At 42.1% G+C, this 20,466-nt stretch overlaps 1 protein-coding gene across 1 annotated transcript in view; it reads left to right on the top strand.

Annotated features, from left to right (window-relative positions):
* Window positions 1-6,179: 6,179 nt before the first annotated feature.
* MCM9 (minichromosome maintenance 9 homologous recombination repair factor) overlaps window positions 6,180-20,466 on the top strand; it is a gene marked incomplete at both ends in the record, with an annotated part of 47,988 nt that continues 33,701 nt past the window's right edge. The window contains 6 exon segments of the mRNA XM_082305901.1: window positions 6,180-6,489; window positions 10,359-10,672; window positions 12,181-12,262; window positions 13,204-13,406; window positions 15,905-16,025; window positions 17,295-17,414. Coding sequence (XP_082162027.1) covers window positions 6,180-6,489; window positions 10,359-10,672; window positions 12,181-12,262; window positions 13,204-13,406; window positions 15,905-16,025; window positions 17,295-17,414 — 1,150 coding nt within the window.

Here is a 20,466-nt window from a genome sequence, read left to right on the forward strand (position 1 = left end):
ACAGTGCCATTGTGTTCCTGATCTTTGTATTATCTGGTATTCTGGAAAAAGCTAAAAGTGCACATATTCATGAGTCCAGTTGTGCAGAGAGTTCAAAGTCTCTGCTCACGCATGCATGCCGTCTTTCCTAGCTCAACAGACAAATGCAAGTACGTAGGTACAGAGTTAGCATGAAGCTGCATACTGGTATTTACAATGGTGGGAAAATCTTTTGGCTCTCAGGAGCTCTCTCTCCACACTCCGATGATACATAAAATCTCATTATCAGCACTTAGTGTAACTAATTCCCCAGACCCTTTAGTTCTATTCAGAAAGAACAATAAAAGGTCAAAGAGCAAACAATAAAGAATGTAATATTCTAATACTTACTGTGTTTTCCTATGGAAGAAGGAAGTAACAGGCTATACTTAATACAGGGGCAAAATGGAGAAGAATCCTACATTTCATCAGAACATCATCGTAATCATCAGTCTTAAGGCCCGGTTTGGCCCTTCAGTCTGGATTGCTCCATTTACTTCTGTGACAGGAGTCCGAATGCCAGACAACTGCTCTAGCTGACCCATCTGACACGATCTCATAGCACAGGGAAGAATTATGTCCCGAGAATTGCATGGCTTTTTTTCTGCAGCAGAAATTGTACCCAGAAGGTACACTTGGAAAAAAAAAAAGAGCCCAAAGATGATTGAAAACCAAGCTGCAATCAGTGCCAACATAGAAATTGCTTTATCAGATTGAATCCTTCCTTTTGCATTTTTTCAGTTACCTCAGCATATGTGTACTATATTTACCTGAGACTTCAAGGAAAATATCAGTCCTATGAGAAGTACTGGCAATAAATTACATGGGTCAATATTATAGAATTTTTAACATTCTAATTTAGTCTAAATAAATTTTCACATCTGTTTTTCTCATGATCTAATGCTTTGGAAGAAAAAAATTGTATTATTTCCTAACTGGTTTAAGTAATTCTACATTTAATGTGTACAGGTTTAAATTAAAATTAAATGTCTTAGATTTGTAATCTTTGATCACTTTAAAGAGTAAGAATATCTATGTATTATAAAACTGGAGAATATATAATATTTAGTTGGTTTTTTTTTTTTTCTTTTTTTTTTAGGATATACCTGTCATCTTTTCTTCCTAAATGTTTTCTATAATGCTGTGAGAATCTTTGTTTTCATTCTTAAAGCAGAATATAATTTTTTCACTCTTGACTTAGTCTCTGGAACTAAACTTTCCAGCTTTTTGAGACTAGAAAACTCTTTCCACAAAGGACCTCCTTTGATGACTTGCACTTCAAAACTGAAAGCAGGACTCTCTTTGGGGAAAAATGCTTCCGTTCCTGTAACTGAACACGGAGGGATTCTGAACTATAGCCCATGTTGCAGCACTTGCCCTTCTGGTGTGGCAGCTGAAAAAATCGGGGTCCTTTCTTTAAATTGTTAACAAATACATTATCCCAGTAACCACAGCTAGAAAATCCCAATATTAACTTTTGACTAGTAGTCATTCACTTTTTTTTCCAGTTTTAGTCTTACTCTGAAACTCTATTTAAAAACTGTGGACATGAGGAAATCCTAATGAATATCAGGAGACTTCTTCACTTATAATATTAGAAATCAGACCTGTTCACGATGTCAGAGCAATCTCTTGCTTGCTTAAGGTTTATTCTAAGTTATATGTTAATTTTGTTACACGATCCTTGTGCTATCCACAGGTAAATTTCACTAATTCTGCATTGAGAAAATCAGACCCCAAGTTTTCCTCTTTTGCTGTAATTTACTTGCCTTAGGAGGAAAATGACTGAGTCACATCACTTAAGACATAGTGATCTTCAACCTCCCCTGCAGTCAACAGGCATCTTCAAGGGTGAATCAGCCCACTTCTCTCTCTTGATTGCATAAAGACTGTAGAGCAACAACAAATGTAAGTGCCTCCGTTGCCTAAATTTAGGCATGAGGAACCCTGGCCTGTCAATTTTTTAATTTTTTTTTTAACCAACATTTGCAAAAATACATCAGCTTTGAAAGATGCAAACTGACTTTCCTTACAGGAGCTGTGTTGCTTTTCTCCTGGTTCAATGTTCAATGTAGCCCAATACAGTACTGTTACTGTTCTTCCTAGGCAAATGCTTAAACCTTTTTTTTTTTTACTATAATGAAGGTGGAACTCCAACTCGTAGTATTGTTTTTTAGCTACTTTTGTGTGCTGGGCACTGTATCAGTTTTATTTGTGTATACATTCCCTGGGAAAATCGTTAAATGGAAATATGACTCATTTCCATGTACAATTATATACAGAAATCAGCTTGCAGTTCTAAAGCTAATTTACTTTGCAGTGTATTTATTTTGGTCGTATAAATAAACATCCATTTCTTTAGATACGCTACAGTAATTGGAAGTACCTGTGGATAGTACTGGGATCATGTAACAAAACCAGGCTGCCAAGCTGAAACAGAACTTTTCCTCTTTGGCATGACCGACTGCTGAACTCCATTTCTCTTAACAACAGAACTTGTTATTTGCTGGGCTCAACACTGGGCTCTTTTGCTGCACAACTGAGTTAACATTTCTCATTTTCAAGCACATACACAATTAGACAACTCAAGCTTTGTTGACTGTACAAATTGCACTGCAAGTTTAGGTTAACGATAGGACCTATGAGGTGAACTGCTGATCCACTCTGGAGTCCTGCACAATCTTAAGGATGAGTTTATAAATTGCCTGTCACTAAGGCAACTCAGTTATTTTCAGAGTTAAGCACGGTTTAGAGGCCTGTTCACAATAAACAGCTGGCTGAACACAATGAGAAGCAGCTGCTGCCAGCAGCACTGATAGCAATGTTGCTAGGGAACAAGAAGAGCCAAGCTTAAGAAAATAAAAGCATAATTCAATAATGACTACCAAAATCTGGCTTCATTATGACAGTGAGTACTCTTGGAAATGAGCAGGCCTTCCATGTTCAACCTGACAGACAAACAAAAAAGTTTAGAGAGCAGCTGAGTCTATAGCTGGAACTACAGCTGTTTAACTTCAGTTATAGATCATCAGCCTGATGAGCGGGCACCGAGTCAGCACACTTCAGGCTGTAAACACCACAGGCAGCCTCAATCACGGCTGGCAATAGACATGCCGTAGGGCAGAGACCGAAGCCCAAGTTTCACGGTCACATGAACGTTCAACCACATTACACTGCTTAGTCTAAATCTTTACCGAACCTGTGGGATCCACGAGCCCTTCTCGGCACTCGTGCGGCCTTGCCGGCAGTGTCCCAGCTGGACGCCGGAGCGGGACATGTACCAGCCGCCCTGACCACGGCATTAGCGGGCAGTCCTTGTACTCTCCGGGGACATTGCCAGATTGAGGGCACACACTATCTTCTGTAAAACTGAGAAACAGAGAAGTTTTTAGTCTTCGTCCTTTTCTTCATAACCACACAAGACTATCAGAAGTGACCTGAAAGCAAGAATAGCAATACTGGCTTCTATAAGCGAGGCATTCAAATTGGAAAGCCAAGACAAACCAGGAAAGCGTTCTGAGCCCAGCACAAGAGAGCTTTTCAGGCTGCTAACTGCCAGCACTGTCTCCATCCACTCATTTGAGATAATTACTTTTTCTTGTTCTATTTTGCACCATGATTTCAAAAGGGGCTACCTCATAGATTTTCAAATGCACGTGATGTATTTTTTTGATGACTTCTTCATCGAGTAAACATTTCTTCATTACTCAGCTAAGCACATAACTGTTACTAGTTACTACTAGATAATAATAAAATGATAAATACTTTAGTTTCTTTCTTGTAGGAACTGCTACCTAATTGCAGCCTTTACACACCAATATGAGTTACTTGCTCTGTAGTTGTAATCAGCTGCTCCAGTTGCAGGCTGCTGCATTCTTTTTCATCCCGTTGCTCTCTAGCTGTTGAGGCTACGAAACGCAGAGTCTGAGGAGCTTCAGAGGTGAAGTAACCGCTGTAGCTTCCTTATTCGTTAAGATCACATATTTAAATATGATTGGGAGAAAAAACATGTTAGACATTCAAGTTATCTTAGTTTAATTAAGGCAAGTAAGGTAGTTACTTTACATATTGAAGCCATACATCATAACTTGAGAATAAAGGAGCCAAAGGATATTTTTTGTTTGAAAAGCATTGATTTTTCCTTCCACCAACTCTAAAAATTTGTATTAAAATACAAATTTTGTACATTTCCTCTGATTTCTTTTTATTCTAGAACTATTGGCATAGTTCTGATACCTTGGTGATAGTATGGTACACTTTTTGGTTAAGATCTTATATGGGCAGTGATTTTTGTTTTGATTGCATATCAATAAGTCATCATTAATACAAGCCAGCAATGGGAGGTACTGGGAGTGAGGAGTTCAGTAAAGAAGTTTTAAGATCCTTCAAACACTTTAAAGTTAAGGGGACATTAAGATATTCTCTCTGGTATCACAAAACTTTACAATTTCACTCCTTATGCCTGGGACTCAATTTTGAGACAGAATTAACTATTTTAAAGATAAAATATTTCAAACAATAGTTAAAGCATGTCACTGGGTTGTAATACACACTCAGAGAAAAGAACATACAGATACGAAAGTATTCAGAACACCACAGTGTAAATTCTGGGCAAAAGCAAAAGCTTTAGAGCCTCCAGCAAACCGTATTTTCTGGCTATATTAAAAATAAAATCACCAAACTTCTCAGACTTTGCTACGATGTGCCCTCATGAAGAAGGGGGAATTGACTGGCTTGCTAGGCAGCTCGCTTTAAAGAAACCAAAATTTAGACTTCATGGGATTTGTGAGCCAGGGGGCGGGGTGCTTGCAGGAAGCAGCAGGGAATACGAGCTTCAGCTGCCTCGGGGCTACCCCTGCTGCACAGCTCCCCTCTTTGCCCCCCACCTGCAATCGTCCCGAGTTGTACGCAGGAGCAGCGTCCCTTTGTAACGTGGGAACTCTAACAGAGACATTTAGGCAAACAACACCGTGCAGCACCGCTGAAACGAGAACCCGTTGGTCTCCCGTTCACCAGAGGCAGCGCAGCCGAGATACCCCCCGTACCGACGGAGCGCCCTCCGCTCCCCGCAGGCCGCCCGGGCGCCGCGCTGCTCGGCGGGGAGCTGGGCCCGCCGCCCCTCCCCTGCGCCCGGCGGGCCCGGCCCTCCCGCAGCCGCGGCGGCCCTGCGGAAGCGCCGCGTCCCCGCACGGCGGCCGCCCGGGCACCCCCTACCCCGCCCGGCTCCGGCGCCGCGGGCTGCGGCTCCGCGGCCGCTCTCCGCCCCACCGCCCCGCTCGGGTGCCGCCGGGCCCGGGCGTGGAGCGGCGCGGAGGGGGCGGGGACGGAGTCGCTTCTCCTGCCGGGTGAGGGAGCTGCGGCGGCGGCGGGAGCTCGGCCGGAGGGGCGGCGGCAGCGGCGGCCGGCGCTGCAGGTACGGGAGCGGCCGCGCACACACGCTCCGGCGGGGCCCGCGGTGCGCCCCCGCCGCCCGGAGGCGAGGCGGGACCGGACGCGCCTGGGGCAGCGCTCCGCAGGCGGGCGGCCGAGGCGGCGCGCTGCGGCCGGGCCCACCCCCGCCTCCCCGCGCAGCGCCCGCCCGGCCGCGCCGCGTTCAAAACTTGCCGCGCTGGCGGCGGCTGGGGCGGGAGCGGGAGGCCTGGCCCCGCGCTGCGGAGAGCCCCGCGGCCGGGGCGGGGCGGGACAAGCGGCCGCCGCCTCCCCTCATCCCCCGCCACGCGAGCGAAGGAGCGGGTCGCCGGGCGGTTTCACTTTCTGGCATTAACGGGGGCCACCCTGCGGCCCCGAGCGCAGAGCGCGCCGCCCGCCGCGGGGATGACTGACTGACCGACCGACTGCTGGGGGGCGGGGCGGGGGTGACTGACAGACGTGGGGCGGGGCTGATTGGCTGGCTGGGGCGGGGCGGGGCGGTTGGTTGGCGGGAGCCGTCTGTGAGAGGCGGCGGGCGGCGCGTGGCGGCGCGAGCTCGGCGGCGGGTCGGGGCGCGTTGTAACGGGGGGCCGTTGCCCAGACTCCTGAGCCGCGCAGGCGCCAGCCGCGCCCTGCTTTCGCCTGGCTCCGTGGTGAGCTTTTCCCCGGGAAAAGTAAGTTTTCCGATTGGCGCCTGACCCTGCGGGAACGCCTGGATCTGTAACGGCTTTATGCCCGCCTGTAGGCGCAGCATGGTGCTGAGCGCGGATCAGGTGAACCTCATCGGGCAGGTGTTCGAGTCCTACGTGCTGGAGCACCACAGGGACGACATCCTGGGCATCCTGAGGGAGGCCGACGACGAGGCTCACTATCCCGTCGTCGTCGACGCCTTGACGCTCTTTGAGACCAACATGGAGATCGGGGAGTATTTCAACGCCTTCCCCAGCGAGGTCCTCCCCATTTTCGACAGCGCGCTGCGCCGGGCTGCCCTGGCAGTGCTGCAGGCCGCCGCGGCCCCGCCGCACCTCAGCGTGAAGCAGAACCTCCACGCCAGGGTCTCAGGTGAGTGGCGGGGTGGGGGCGGCAGCGAAGTGTCCCGGGGGCATCTCCTGGTCAGCATTGCTGAATTCCCTCTTTCTATAACAAACTATGGGGGGGTCGAGGGAAGGAGCAAGTTTAATTCCTGCCATTTCAGTGCTTAAACCAATAGCAAATGGCTGCTGTGTATTAAACAGAAAAGAACACATGCAAACACATGGAGTTATGTGGACCAACCCAGAAACAAGCTGTGGCCATCCCTGGTGGCGTGCGTGCAACAGTTGGCGTTTGTTGCTGTGGCAAAAAGACGCCTCAAATGAGCGGCTGGTCTTGCATTATTTCTCTTGTTAGCCAGAAGGTCTAAAGACAAAAAAAAAAAAAAAATTAAGGGAAGATACGTAGTTTTTAGATTTTCTTGCAGGTTGACTTCCTTACCATGTCACTTGGTTCATGGTCTTTATTGGCTCCAGCCATCTCCCAGAAGAGGCGAAGTCTAAATTTTGAGTTGTCTTGCTTGTAATAATCTGAAAGCGTCAAATTTTATGCTTAACTAATTGTTATAAAATTACTTGTTATAAAATTGGAATGAACTGTTGGAAGGCATGATCATTAATAGAGGATTTTGTCCTTTTTTTTCACTACAAGTTGATATGCCATTATTCCTCATTACTAGGAAATTTTTAGTAGCTTTGAGGTGCGGTAAGTGTGGAGTGCAGGTTCTGGGGTTAAAATGGCTGTTTTGCCTGTTGTAGTGAACTGGGTCAGTGGTGGCACAGTCCCTTCTGGTCATTACTGATTGTAACTATTTGGAGCTGTCTACCTGCAAAGCGAAGAGCTGGTGATGTGTGTTTCCCTCCCCTGCCTGTGTTGGAGTGGTTTATGATCACTCAGTCTTTTGGCAGCTTGAACTTAGATGAATCACAATTGTTAAATAGACCTATGTTTTGTCCTAGTAAGTGTCATTTAAAATATTGTCATAAAAATACATACATCAGGAATACAATTAGCCTGTGGCTCTCATAATGCTATTTTCTCAAGGTTTTTTGGGGGGGGGGGGAAAGGCTTGCTACCTATTTAGGTGTTACAGAGCTGAGCATGCGGTGTAAAAGGGTGGCCTCTGTGTTGTACTAAAATTTGAAATGTCAGGCATTTCCCTGTACCCATAAAAGTTGGGAGTGAATTAAAACTTTCCCCCTAGTGTTCTAGGATGCATTTGCATCATTCAGGGCTTCAGCATGAAAGCAGAGTTATTTTTACTCCAAGAATGATTATTTTATAAGCTACCAGGAAGTATTAGAAGGAGTGAAGCAAGAGGCAGATGATCGCTGCATGAGTAGCGGTGTCTTTAAGACATTCTTGCTCCTGTTATCGGCCTGTTGCTGGAGCTGACCATTCCTCCCACAGTGATGTTTTGTCTGAATATTCCCTAATCAGCCTCAGGCAAAATTAGCCACGTTTTATCAAATAGTTTTAATAACTGATAAAAGCAAGTCTGACTGATCATTGATGGAAAGAGTTAGTTGTCAAGACTCATAAATTACTCCATCACTAAACAGGAGGGAAACTGATGAAGAGCAGGGGGTGGTTATCCCCATGTGGTCCAGCTGGATCAAAAGAACATCTGTCCATGTAGTTTGGTTTATGTTCTGTACCACCGAAAGGCTGGCTGCTGAAGAAACAAAAGCAATAAGCTAAATGATCTGTGGACTTTTTTCCACCCAAATTTTCCCATGATACTGTTACTTTTTAAGTGGATGCTGGGTTCTGATTACCTTCAGGATTCTCCTCTTGGAGTGCTGCTTCCCGTTCCCACATCAGACGGGAATGAGGAGAAGGTGGTGCACTCTTCTAGGTGGGAGCAGCAGGCCACTACCTGGAACGGGGCTGAGGGGATCTACGTGTCAGGCTTGGACTGAAGTGAGGAAAAGTGTTTTTGCTTATGCTAGGTACAAAAATGCAATCTTTTCACGCTCATGCCGATACGGATAGGGCATCTAGGAGTTCAAACAAGGACTCGGGGAGTGTGAATATGCAGTGATTAATAATGGATGATTACCCCAGGTTCACTGAAGAAAGTAAAAGATGAGGTTCTTTATCTGAATTTTAGCACTGTAGGAATTTGATTGTATAACTTCTCCTTTTGCTACAAATCCATTAAAAGATTTTTTTTCCTTGCTTACTGAGCGCCTCTGTGTCTGTTACTGATGGCCCAGCTGCTTCTAACAGTTCAGTTTTACATGTTATTAATAATATAGTAAAGCTAATTCAAAAAGGCACATACTCAAATAAGGAGTTTGTCAAGCAGTCTAATATGATCAGAATGAAGGCTCTTTTTTTCCCCATCCAGACTCTTGTCTCTTCAATATTCACAGAGATGATCATATCGTATATCCTGACAACAGTGCTGCAGCTCTCTCTAGTGTAAGATGGGTTGTCTTTTGCAAAGGTTGTTGAGCTGCACCAATATTGAGGTGGAAAAAAAGATGCCAGACCAGTGGGAAAAATAATGGCTTTTATCTTTTTTTTTTGCCTGAACTGAATAGGATTGCAAACCTGTGGGAGAAAAAGAAATGTCAACAAGTTTGGTAGAATATGTAATAGCTTTCTTACAGGCAACCAGAAAAATTTGTTTGCAGTTCTACATAATACTTTATTTCTTTTCCAGATTGTTCAATTCCTTTCTACTTTACTTTTTTTTTTTTACTTTATTCTTTTACCTTTTAAAATTAGCTTAATATTTAAAAGTATTTTCTTTAAACAAAAGCAAAAGGTCAAACACTTTGCTTAAAAGCATCAGAACAGAATGTTTCAGCAAGTGTTTGGTTTTGAAAACACTGAAATAAATATATGATGTCTCTTTTTTAGCAGCCAAAGCTACTAAGACGATTTGACCTAAATGCACAAATAGTTTTGGTCCCCTTAGAATCATCATTTTCCAGCAGATTTATTATTTTATGTCTCTGTTTCCTAGCTCTATTTTAAGAGCAGGTAATTTCTTTGTAAGTTGATAATTATTAATATCTTGTAGTTCATATACTGACTTCTGAAGAGGCAATATTTTTATGCTGTCCTCAGGTGTGCATTTCAGAGGCCATTTATTTTTATAAAGATCTTGTAGGCTGTTGAGGTAGATGGGTCTTTCTGAGGATTTCAGCCACTGCGGTGCTAAGTGATGGCCATAGAGGTGAACACTGGAGCGGGATCAGTATGCCACAGAACTGGCTGTTGGGGTAGAATTAAAGGAGAGCAAGTGCCACAAAAATGTTCTGTCACTATTCATTTGAACGTGCAAGTGAATTTGCACTGGTTATGTTCATAACCCCTTTATATTCTTTTTATGCCATCTTTCTTGTACTTGGGGTTTACTGGTATGCAATGTGGATTTAAGGTCAAATGCTCACAGACTATGAATTTTAAATTTGCTTAGACTTGAGAATTCACACAAGATTAGGAGTTACACTTGTTTAAATGTAGGAATAACATTGAACCACAATTAAGTAGCATAACTAAAATTTTGTAATTCAGATAAGCCAGTTGTAGAATAAATGGCATTTGCCAAAAGACCATTTCAATTAATAAATAGATCTGAGAACATCAGGATCTATTTCCATGAATGGAAACTGCTCATAAATATTCAGCCCTTGGCAAGAGCAGGAGAGTAAAATGGCAACATTTTCTGTTAGTGCTCAGCGTCTGATGTTTTTCACTATCTGAGACCAGTGAATCAGATTTATGGTACAACAGATGAATTGTTGAATCACATTTATGAAACAGTAATAACAATGGCTACTGTTAACATGTCTGGCATTTTTTCTAGTCTTTCTGTTTAACTGCATTGTAAGTTCATATTTTATATGCATAGTCTTATGCTGCACATATTTTTTGTTTGACAGGTTTGCCTGTTTGCCCAGAGCTGACTCGAGAGCACATTCCTAAAACCAGGGATGTGGGTCACTTTTTGTCTGTCACTGGGACTGTCATACGTACCAGTTTGGTGAAAGTTTTGGAGTTTGAACGGAGTTATATCTGCAATAAGTGCAAACATGTGTTTGTCGTCAAGGCTGACTTTGAACAGTACTACGCGTTCTGTCGTCCATCAGCCTGTCTTAATGAAGAAGGCTGCAAATCAACCAAGTTCACGTGTCTGTCTGGAACAGCCTCTTCTACCTGCTGCAGAGACTATCAAGAAATCAAAATTCAGGAACAGGTAAAAAAAATAAGATGGAGAAAAAGGGGAGGGTATAGATGTCTCAAGTACAAAAAAAATCAACTTCCTAAAGAAGGCATTTGAAGGCTTAATTTCCTGCTGTAATAAGGTAACTCTGGTAATTTTAGTGAAACTGTTCATGCTTACATCAGAATTAAGTTGTTGATTAGACTTCCATTATTAGGTAACTCCATTCCAGATCGTACAAAACACCCAGGATCAGTGCATAGGTTAAATTTCCATGCTGAATCCTTCTAACACCAAGTTTGTGTTGTTTCTCTAAGGACTAAAGCTAGCCCAGTGATGGCCAAGGCCAGCTGTAGCGGTGCAGTGTGGTCAATACATGGTGTCTGCAAATGTCTGTTCCCTTCAGCCAGTATTGAATTCAACAATTATTGAATATGTGCTCCTCACAGAATTTACATTCGTTTTTCTGAAGGTAGTCCTGTGTGGAAGTACAGCTAAGCTGGAGGAGTGAGAAAATATCAGGCCTTTTTTTTACGGTAGCGCATAACTAAGACAAAACTGGCACAAGAAAATCTACACTGTATGAAAACTGAGAGTAAGTAGGGTAGGTTGCAGGCAATGTTTCTGTGTTTATCTATATGTTCAGTGTTTTTTCATAAATCTTTTCTAAGATCTCTTCAGTTGTTTCAGGGTTTTGATGTTATAAATTAAGAGTGTAGTGGTGCCAATCTACACACAAGATGTATGAAAACAGAAATGAAGCTCTTTAAAGTTCAGAATAGCAAAAAAGTAAGGGAATAAAACTATTTCTAGGAAATAAGTCCTATGTTGCATGTTTATGTTATGATTGTTTCTGACATATGGTTTCTATAACATTTTTTTTGTTTTACTGTGTGACACACAGATCTCTGTGATGGGAAGGATTTTCAGCATCATGGGCTTATTAAACATGGTAAAGTTAAACAGGGAATGAATTTCACTCGTGTTTCCTACTGAGTTCTGCAAGTAACTGTGTATGTGCCACCAGTACTGACAGTGATGTGAACTGCCTGTGGCCATTCAGATGATATACAAGGATGAATTAACCTTCCTAGGCACTAGAGAGTGAATAAATCTAGAATTCTAGCATGTATGACCTGTGCTGCAGAATGAAAAGGTACTTCTGATTGTTGTTATTGTGCAGTGGATATTCTAAAAACTATTGCAAGCTTTAAGTATAAATGGAAAGGTTGCTGGCTGGAAATAGACCGTGACAGGATTGCATACACTTTGCCCCGGAGAAAAGAAAAAGAATTACAGGAGTTACTGGCACATTTGTCAATATACATTTGTCTGGTTGTGTGCAATTTGTTTTTTCCTGTTGTTGATGTAATCCTTGACACATAGGCAGCAGTGGCATGTTTACTATGTAAGTTTTGCGTGAAAAAGCAAGGACTGACCTCAGTTCCAGGAAAGGAATGTCGGTCCTCAAGCCAGAGCAGTTGTAAATGGCTTTTGAAAGGTGCTGTTCTTAAGAAGTGCTTTTCCTTCCTGTCTCCTAGGTTCAAAGACTGTCTGTTGGAAGCATCCCTCGTTGCATGGTGGTTGTTCTGGAAGATGACTTGGTGGACAGTTGCAAATCTGGTGAGGATACAGCGTATATCACATATGTTTGTATCACAAGCGTTTTTAGTTTTCCGTTTGAGATTAATCTTTGCTGAGTAGGCTATCAATGTTGAGGGCTTGTTAAATGAGATACCTTCATCTGTCGTGTTGCTGTTTCAGCTTGGGCGTTAGCATGGCAGTTGAATACTATTCTAGAAAATGTTGTACATCCCCGTGTTACACCTTGACTGTTTGACAGATCAGTTTCAATAACTAATGTGTTGTGACATACAGAAAGTATATTAAATCTTGTTAGCATGGGAACACCAAACCTCTTGAGGAAACTGGTCCACACCGTCACACAGCGTGTGGTGCCCCTCCGTAGGCTGGGAGAGCTAGGTAACCCAGCCTCCTGTCTAAGGAATGCTGCAGGTAGAAAAAGCTCCTTGGCATTCAAAAAGGAAGCTAATTGGCAGGAGGATGTATGAAGAATGGACTAAAAATTCTCAGATAGGCACATCCCCATAAGAAATTAATTTCTGGTTGTACCTTCTCAGAAGAACACTGTGGCCAGAATGTTAAGGAGTGATTCTGGAATTCATCACAAAAGTTACCAGAAGTCAAATAAGTTTTGACTAAATTTTTTGTATAGTAAATCTGATTGAAAGAAGAGCTTCTACAGTTTACCGTGAATTCCTCTTTTCTAAAACAGGAAACAAGCAGAGATATACCTTTAAGAATTCACCTACCTTAAACAGAAGTAGAAAGACGTAGCAACTTCCTACCACAGACATAAGCAATCTACCTAATGTTTCTTTTAGACTTCCAGTCAGTGCAGGAGGTTTGCTTTTTGTTGTTGGGTTTTTTTAACCTTATTAACTGTAACCCAGGGTTTCAATTGCATTATTATGCATTACAGCTGACACATCTACATATCTCAAGTCAGATGTTATTTTACTGATTTTTGTTGTTACCACCAGGAGATGACATCACAGTGTATGGAGTGGTAATGCAGAGGTGGAAACCTTTCCGCGAGGATGCACGCTGTGACTTGGAGCTTGTTCTGAAAGCCAACTACGTTAAAGTAAACAATGAGCAGCTAGCAGGGGTTGTAATTGATGAAGAAGTCCGCAAGGAATTTGAAGACTTCTGGGAAAAGCATAGGAATGATCCCTTAGCAGGTTAGTAGTTGAAAGCTTTTAACTAGGACACATGTTGGGATATAGATGAAATCAGGAGTGAAAGTACAGTGGCTGAACACATTGTTCCCCCATTATCCTATCCCACCAGATGTTCCTCCAAAAATATACTTTTTCCAGTACAGGAATATGAAATTCTTCCTTTAGTATTACTGGGAAAGAGTACCAAACGTACTGCATTGACCTTCCTTCTTTTGAACTTTGTAGTCAAGTGTTTTGTGGAACATTTATTAACAAGAGATGAGAGATAATATAAGTACCAGGGGAAAAAAGAAAAGCATTTTATGATCAAGAAAGAAAAAGCATACCTCTCAGAAGAAATAACGCGGGCCAGATCTGCTTTTAGTCAGCATAGCTGTTGACTCTGGGGTGAGAGATCTGACTCATTGTCTTTGCATCTCAAATTAAGCTGTGAATCTTCACCACAGAGCTTAGCACATCTCATCTTTCACCTAACTCTTAGATGCCTAGACCCTTGATTTAGGTGCTGTGGAACCTCCTATCAAATGCGGAGAGAGTCTCCCAATCCACAGTGGCTTCCAGAACAGCCAGAGTGTTTAGTGCGCTGGCTCCTAAACTTACCATGGTCTGCAGTCAACCACCTAGGAATTAGCAGGAGTTGTGTCTGGAACTCGGTCCCTCTCCATAGTCTGAGTGCTTCCTCCTGAACTCCAGGGAAGCTCAGTGGACTCTTTAGGATCTCTGTCACTGAACTGTCTCAGGCTAACACTCTGTCCTTTAAAACCCTGCAAAGGGCTTAGTGTTTTTCTTCTTAAGAGACAAACAGGAGGAAAAGCAGGTGGGAATGTTGCCCATGTCAGCTTAAAAATTAGAGCGCTCGCATCAGAAATTGGAGATCTTGTCAATGGCAAAGATTCTTCAGAACTGCATTTCCGGGAAAGCAATGTAATTGCTAGCCTCCTGCTGTTTGGAACGAGAACATTTCTTCCTCCTGCTGTTTGGAATGAGAACGTTTCTTATCACCCTGGTTAGAACTGTTCAGGAAGTAATTCAGGATTCTCTTTGAAAGTCCCATTTAGTCTTTCATTCTCAGGACAGTTTTTGGAAGCCTGCAGGGAGCAATGTGGTTTTATGCAATATTACCCACTCAGAATAAATGAATTAATATGAAATGGCTACAAAAAAAATTGAGGTGGAAATTAGAAGGACCCTGACTGCCCAAGATGTTTGTTTCAGGCCATTTGGCTGAATTTGAGTCCCCTCAGGTGAGGGCAGAGATCAAATTTGACTGAGGAGTCTAAGGTATAGGCCATTTCACAAGAGGATGTATGTACATTTACTGTTTTTCAAGATATAATGGTAGTTACTACTGCATTTTATGTCAGTCAATTCCTGATGCTGCGTCTTTGGTGTCCTGAAAAAGTCTACCATGGCAGGTGTCTGAGAGGACTTATGCAGGTGACTTTATTACTCTGAATACTCTCTAGAAAGAAGCATAACTGCTGAGCTGCTTAGCACTGACAAGACAAATGAATCTGAAGTCAAACAGAGGCAACTGTGGAGTTAAATCTTGAGTTATGCTACGGCTGACCAAAGTTTTTAAAATTTCATTTTTGGACAAAAATGTGTTAATTCCCTCAGAAGACCTCCACAAGGAACACATATGCCTCAAGTCATCTATTAGGTGCCTACATATTTTACCAGTACCATGTAGCTGCATCTAAACTTAAAACATAAGAACTCAAAATTGGTCACTCTGTTTTATTCCCTAGCAGTGGGAGTAATGTATGGCATTAAGCCTGTGATCCCTTATGTGCTGTTAGTATCAGAGTCTCAAAGGACAGAATTAATTCTGTTACACACCTTCCAAGTCAACAATATTATCATAGCAGATTGAAATACTCTGTTGCTGGAAAGGGAGGAGGAGAGGGTCAAAGGAGACCCTTGACGGAGAAGGGTCAAAGGAGAAGGAGATTCAAGACAACCATGAGAAAATGAGCCATGCTATGGGTGCACAGGTTTAGGGCAGAATACTTCAAGTGTTAGATGTTTTCTTAGTTTTCTTAAATGTACAGCACACCCGTTTTCAAGAGGATATTTGATGTCTGGAAACTTCTAAGTTTTATTCTTCAGAGCCCCTATACTTTAATATGCGAAACAAAAGAATTTGCATCATGGCATTTCGTTAGTGCCTTTTGTCATGATATCCAGACCATACATTCCTTAAATTGTGGTAGGATCGGCTTTGCTGCTTGTGACCATGGAAGACTTAACTTCTTTATAATGAAGGAAGTTTGGATCAAACAACTGCTTTGGGTCCCATTTAAAAAATAAAATAATAATTAAAAAAAATCTCCTCCCTGCCCTGTTCTTCTTGTTCAGGAAGCAGACCCAAATTATTCGTGAGTGTACATAGGACTGTGGACATAGGACCATTATTTGTCAGGACACAGGAGTCCATGGGAAAACCAAGTTTTACTCTTAGGCCTGAGTGTCATTTTTTGTTCCTGTTCTAGGGAGGAATGAAATTTTGGCTAGCTTATGTCCTCAAGTTTTTGGATTGTACCTGGTGAAGTTGGCTGTAGCCATGGTGCTTGCTGGTGGTGTACAGAGGACTGATGCTACCGGAACTCGAATCAGAGGTTAGTATTGTTTCTTACAGTATCACGTCCTTTCTAACAGTTGTTCCCATCCCTGTCTTCACCCACATCCTTCCCCCCTCCAAAATCAAACCAGTAAGGTTTCAGAAGCACAATGATCCCATTTTCTTGAGTGAGAGCAATTTTTGATTAATGCTGAGTATTCTTCCAGAATCTCAGACAAATAAAGTGGGTGTCTAGACTTCGTCTTTTTATTTTAATTTTGCCCAAATAAAACACAGTAAAAGCAGGCATTCAGGATTCCATTAGGTAGAATATTAAAGGCAGTTGTTTTAGATAAAACATAAACTCACTTTTTATTGTATAAGTGACGTTTTGAAATGATTTCTAGTAGGATATTCCCAGCAGTATTTGGCATCAAAGGATGGAATATTAATGTTTCCTTAATGTGGATCACTATGGTACATTGAAAGGAAAAATTAGAGGATTCATTTTACTTCCTAATGCCAGACTTTTGCATCTGTGATTGTCAGCACATCTCACTTAGTTCTGTTATTGTAAGTTATCTGCCTGCTGATTCTCCTTCTGTTGTTATTAGATGGCAAATATGCCATGTGCCAGGTGGTACACAGGTCATAATCTGTGTAGGTCATAATAATTCTAAAATAATATGTGTGTATCTACAAATACAGGATTTTCTTAATGCTCGAGTGACTAAATAAGGTTATAGACTTTATATTTGAAGTTGTATTAATGTTTTGTAGCAGACAATGAAATAATTTTAGAGCACTTCAGTGAGATTGTAGCAGCCAAATTATTTACTTCTGTTATTGCATTGTTTTGATATTACTAAATTGTGTAACTGTTGGCAATGTAACAGAATTAGTTAAGAAAAACAACTTGCTGATTTTATTAGTCCTTTTCACAATAATTTAAGTAACTGAATAGTGGAATGATAACTAAATCCTGGTATCCTTCTGCTTCATGTTCAAGAGTGAGCTGAGTCTGAGGAATGATTATTCTAAAATGTAAGAACTCACATTACAGGAAGTATGTCAAATACCTGCTAATGCTTTTAAAATATTTCATTGTAAATTATTTGGTTTGGGTACAGTGATATGACTGGATGCTTTTATTAAACAATGTATTTATCACACCCAATAAATAGTGCAGTCTTAAACAGAATTGTAATGTACGTGTAGTACTAAACGTTAGGTGAATAATGAGAAGTATTATTTAATTCAGAGCATTTTGTATATATCTTTCTCTGTGTATGAACCGTCTACTCCTACATCAACATTTTCCCCCAAGGTGAATCGCATCTTTTGTTGGTTGGAGACCCAGGTACGGGGAAATCTCAGTTTCTCAAGTATGCGGTAAAGATTATACCACGGTCTGTGCTCACTGCAGGCATTGGATCTACAAGTGCAGGTATGTGCTTCTTCAGCTGGAACGCTTTACTTTTTTTTGCTGGAGTATGTTTATATAGAGGCCTTCTATATATATGAGCATATGTGCTCCGGTTGTATGAGCACAGTTGAAGCAAAGAACTGCTGTGGAGGCATATGAGGCTTGACATGACTCTCTGCACAAGGGCAGTCCTGCCCCTTCTTCTGTATCAGTGTGGCAGTGTGACCAGCTTCTAACAGGGAACCTTACAAGCCTCATCCAGAGGGACCTGTCACTGCTTTGCTAGCAGAGGATGATCTGGACCTGTATTTTTAGTGTTCTTCCCAGCCATGACAAATCTGACATCTTTCCAGAGCTCACACTGTGTGATGGGCTAGCATCATTTGGTTTCTCCTGAACAGATACTCTCCTCTCGTCTGTTCTTTTATATGTTCTGGCTGGGTCCCAGTTTGATTTCTGCTTACTTTCTGGAAACTCACCCCTGTGCTGAGGAATTATTTCTGACTCGTAAAGATTGTTTCAAGATGGTTTCAGAGAGCAAGCTTTTTTTGTTTGTTTGTTTTTTGGTTTTTTGTTAAATTTAGGCATGTCCCAGCTGGCACTGAATGCCAGGTATCTTTACAAACTCTTCTGGGGACAATGTACAGGGTCAGATTACCTCTGCAAATGGATTTATTTGAACAAATGAGTATATTACTAGTACATTGAAAATTGCAAAATAATTAGGGACAAACCCCAGTGCCTCAGCTAGCATGTGTAACTTGAATGTTTCTCTGATAGTGCTGCTTTTCGTTTTATGTCTGGGAAACAGCATTATTTATACATGGGAAAACCAGAGAATAAATCTTTCCCAGTTCTGTAGCTATGTGTACATGTGTATACTGGGTCTTCTGTAGCTGTGGAAGTGGAACGTGATGTTGAACATACACACTCTTGTGTGCAGGGAACTTGTTACAACACACATACGCCTCTGGTTTTCCATTCAAACTGTTGACAAATAGGTCTGGAGAGAAGCCAGAGAGAACATTTTGGCTCAGCATAACCTTTTCTCCACCTTTTGTTCCGTGTTAAGAACTGAGAACAGGCTGGATAATTTAAATTTTGCTAGGGGACTGACAGTGACCTGGAGTGAAATTTTGCCATGCATTTCAATGTGACCTTGCCCACTTTTGTCCGTAGTCATCTCTCTGTGTCAGCTGCTCTTGGCCTCTGATGTTGCTGTTGCCTTCTTCACCACATCTCCCTCCTGTGCTTCATTTTCCGTATGATCTGGTTTCCAGCTCAGCCATGATAGCTAGGTTCAAAGACATTTCCCTGAAAACCAGTATTGCAGTTTACAAGCTTACTGTGGTATGTGTGCCACAGAATCAGCTGTAATGATGTGTGGAGATGGAGTTTCATCTTATGAAAGGATTGTCTTGGGTCTTTAGATCATCTACATTTCACTTAAATGTTCCTTATATTTTAAAAAGCTTCTCCCTCTCCCTGCCTCCCCCCTTCCTGAAATCTGACAGCAGGTGCATCAAATTTCCACCTTAAAATTCTTTAGGACCCTTATCACAAGTGAAACTTCAGTCCCTAGCAAGAAATCTTATTAACTCTAGTTTAATCCCAGGGAATATTTCCATGGCTAGAACTGCTGGACTTAAGCATTCAGTTCTAGCCCAGGTGTTTGGATGTAGTTTGAATTATTTTCTTTGCCTTCCCTGTGCAAGGAGTGTCTTACTTATGAAAACGTTTATAACTGTACCTAACATTGATTTTGTCAACTTGCTCTTCGTGCAGAAGCTCCAAATGAAGAGTTTAGAGAACTATTAAATTGTTTTACTTTCCTTGTCTTAATTGCATACTTCAAATACCAGTTTCTGCTTTCTCATGAGAGTCCTAATACACATTTTTTTCCCTCCAGTGTACAAAGACTAAATCCATAAGTTCTACTTTCAAGTAGTTCCTTGCTTTATATAAAAAGCAGTCTGGATTGCAGTTTAATTGCTGGCTCTGGGATTACAGTCCACACAGGCCGAAAGACACACCTGAGATTTGGCAAACCCTGGAGAAGTGCTAAAAGCTGTCTTACATTTGGATTCCTCTTTTAGAGAAAACTGCCGATATCTAACCAACCTCTGGTAAGATCTTGTGCATCAACACGTCTTGTACCCTTTACCCATCTGGTACATTTTTAGGACATGAGCTGTTTATCAACTGCAGAATTAGAATTCTGCTTCCAAAACTGTCTATCCTATCAGTTTTCCCTGGTTTTCTGTACAAGCATTTATTGGTAGCAGGACAGCGTATTAGATCATTAACATTCTCCTTGTGCCAAAATTCCCTTTCTTTCCTGCTCTGCCTTAGGTATTGTGTGCTTCGAGATCCAGTATGATCCTTTGGGGCCCTGCGGTGTCGTGTGCCTGCTGTAGCCCGTTACACATCCAGACCTAACTGGAATTGCCTCACAGAATTTCAAAAAACAGCAACCTAACTCTGCAGCTTGATTGGCTGTTGGGCCTCTTTCAAACAAGTTACTGCCTCCCCCAGTGCTTTTTAAACAAAGTCTGTGCTTCATCAGATGCTTTTTGCCTGATTCAGAAAGTTTGGCCAGGCTAACACCCTGCTTTCTTGTTCTAGTGAATTGGTATGGAACATCTTCATCTTTCTTACCAACAGGCTCAAGTCGACCACTTGCTGCAAACAGCCCATACAAATGTCCAGTAATTTATTCTTGCACTCTCTAGATAGTGTTTCTGAGTTTACTTGTTTTATTAGGTTGCCTTTCTTGCAAACACTTAGTAGAGATTTTCTGTTGAGAGTTCTCTGCAAGTTTATGACTTTTATGAGGAACAGGGGCTTTTTCCTCCCATACCTTTTTAATGAAAGTTGGCAGCCAGAAGGCCAGCCCACGTTCAACAACTCAATGGCAAAAATTTCTTTGACCGCTATAGGACTTTTGATTTGTAAATAAAAGATGGGGGAACCATCTGTCCTACTGTCTGGTTCTGTCTACACAGTGTTTAGTTTTTTGTAAAGGCCTGGTTCATTCTCCGCCCCCCCCCCCCCCCCCCCCCCGCAGCCTCTC

This window comes from Platalea leucorodia (genome assembly GCF_965183815.1).
Source record: "Platalea leucorodia genome assembly, chromosome: 3".
Classification (NCBI taxonomy): domain Eukaryota; kingdom Metazoa; phylum Chordata; class Aves; order Pelecaniformes; family Threskiornithidae; genus Platalea; species Platalea leucorodia.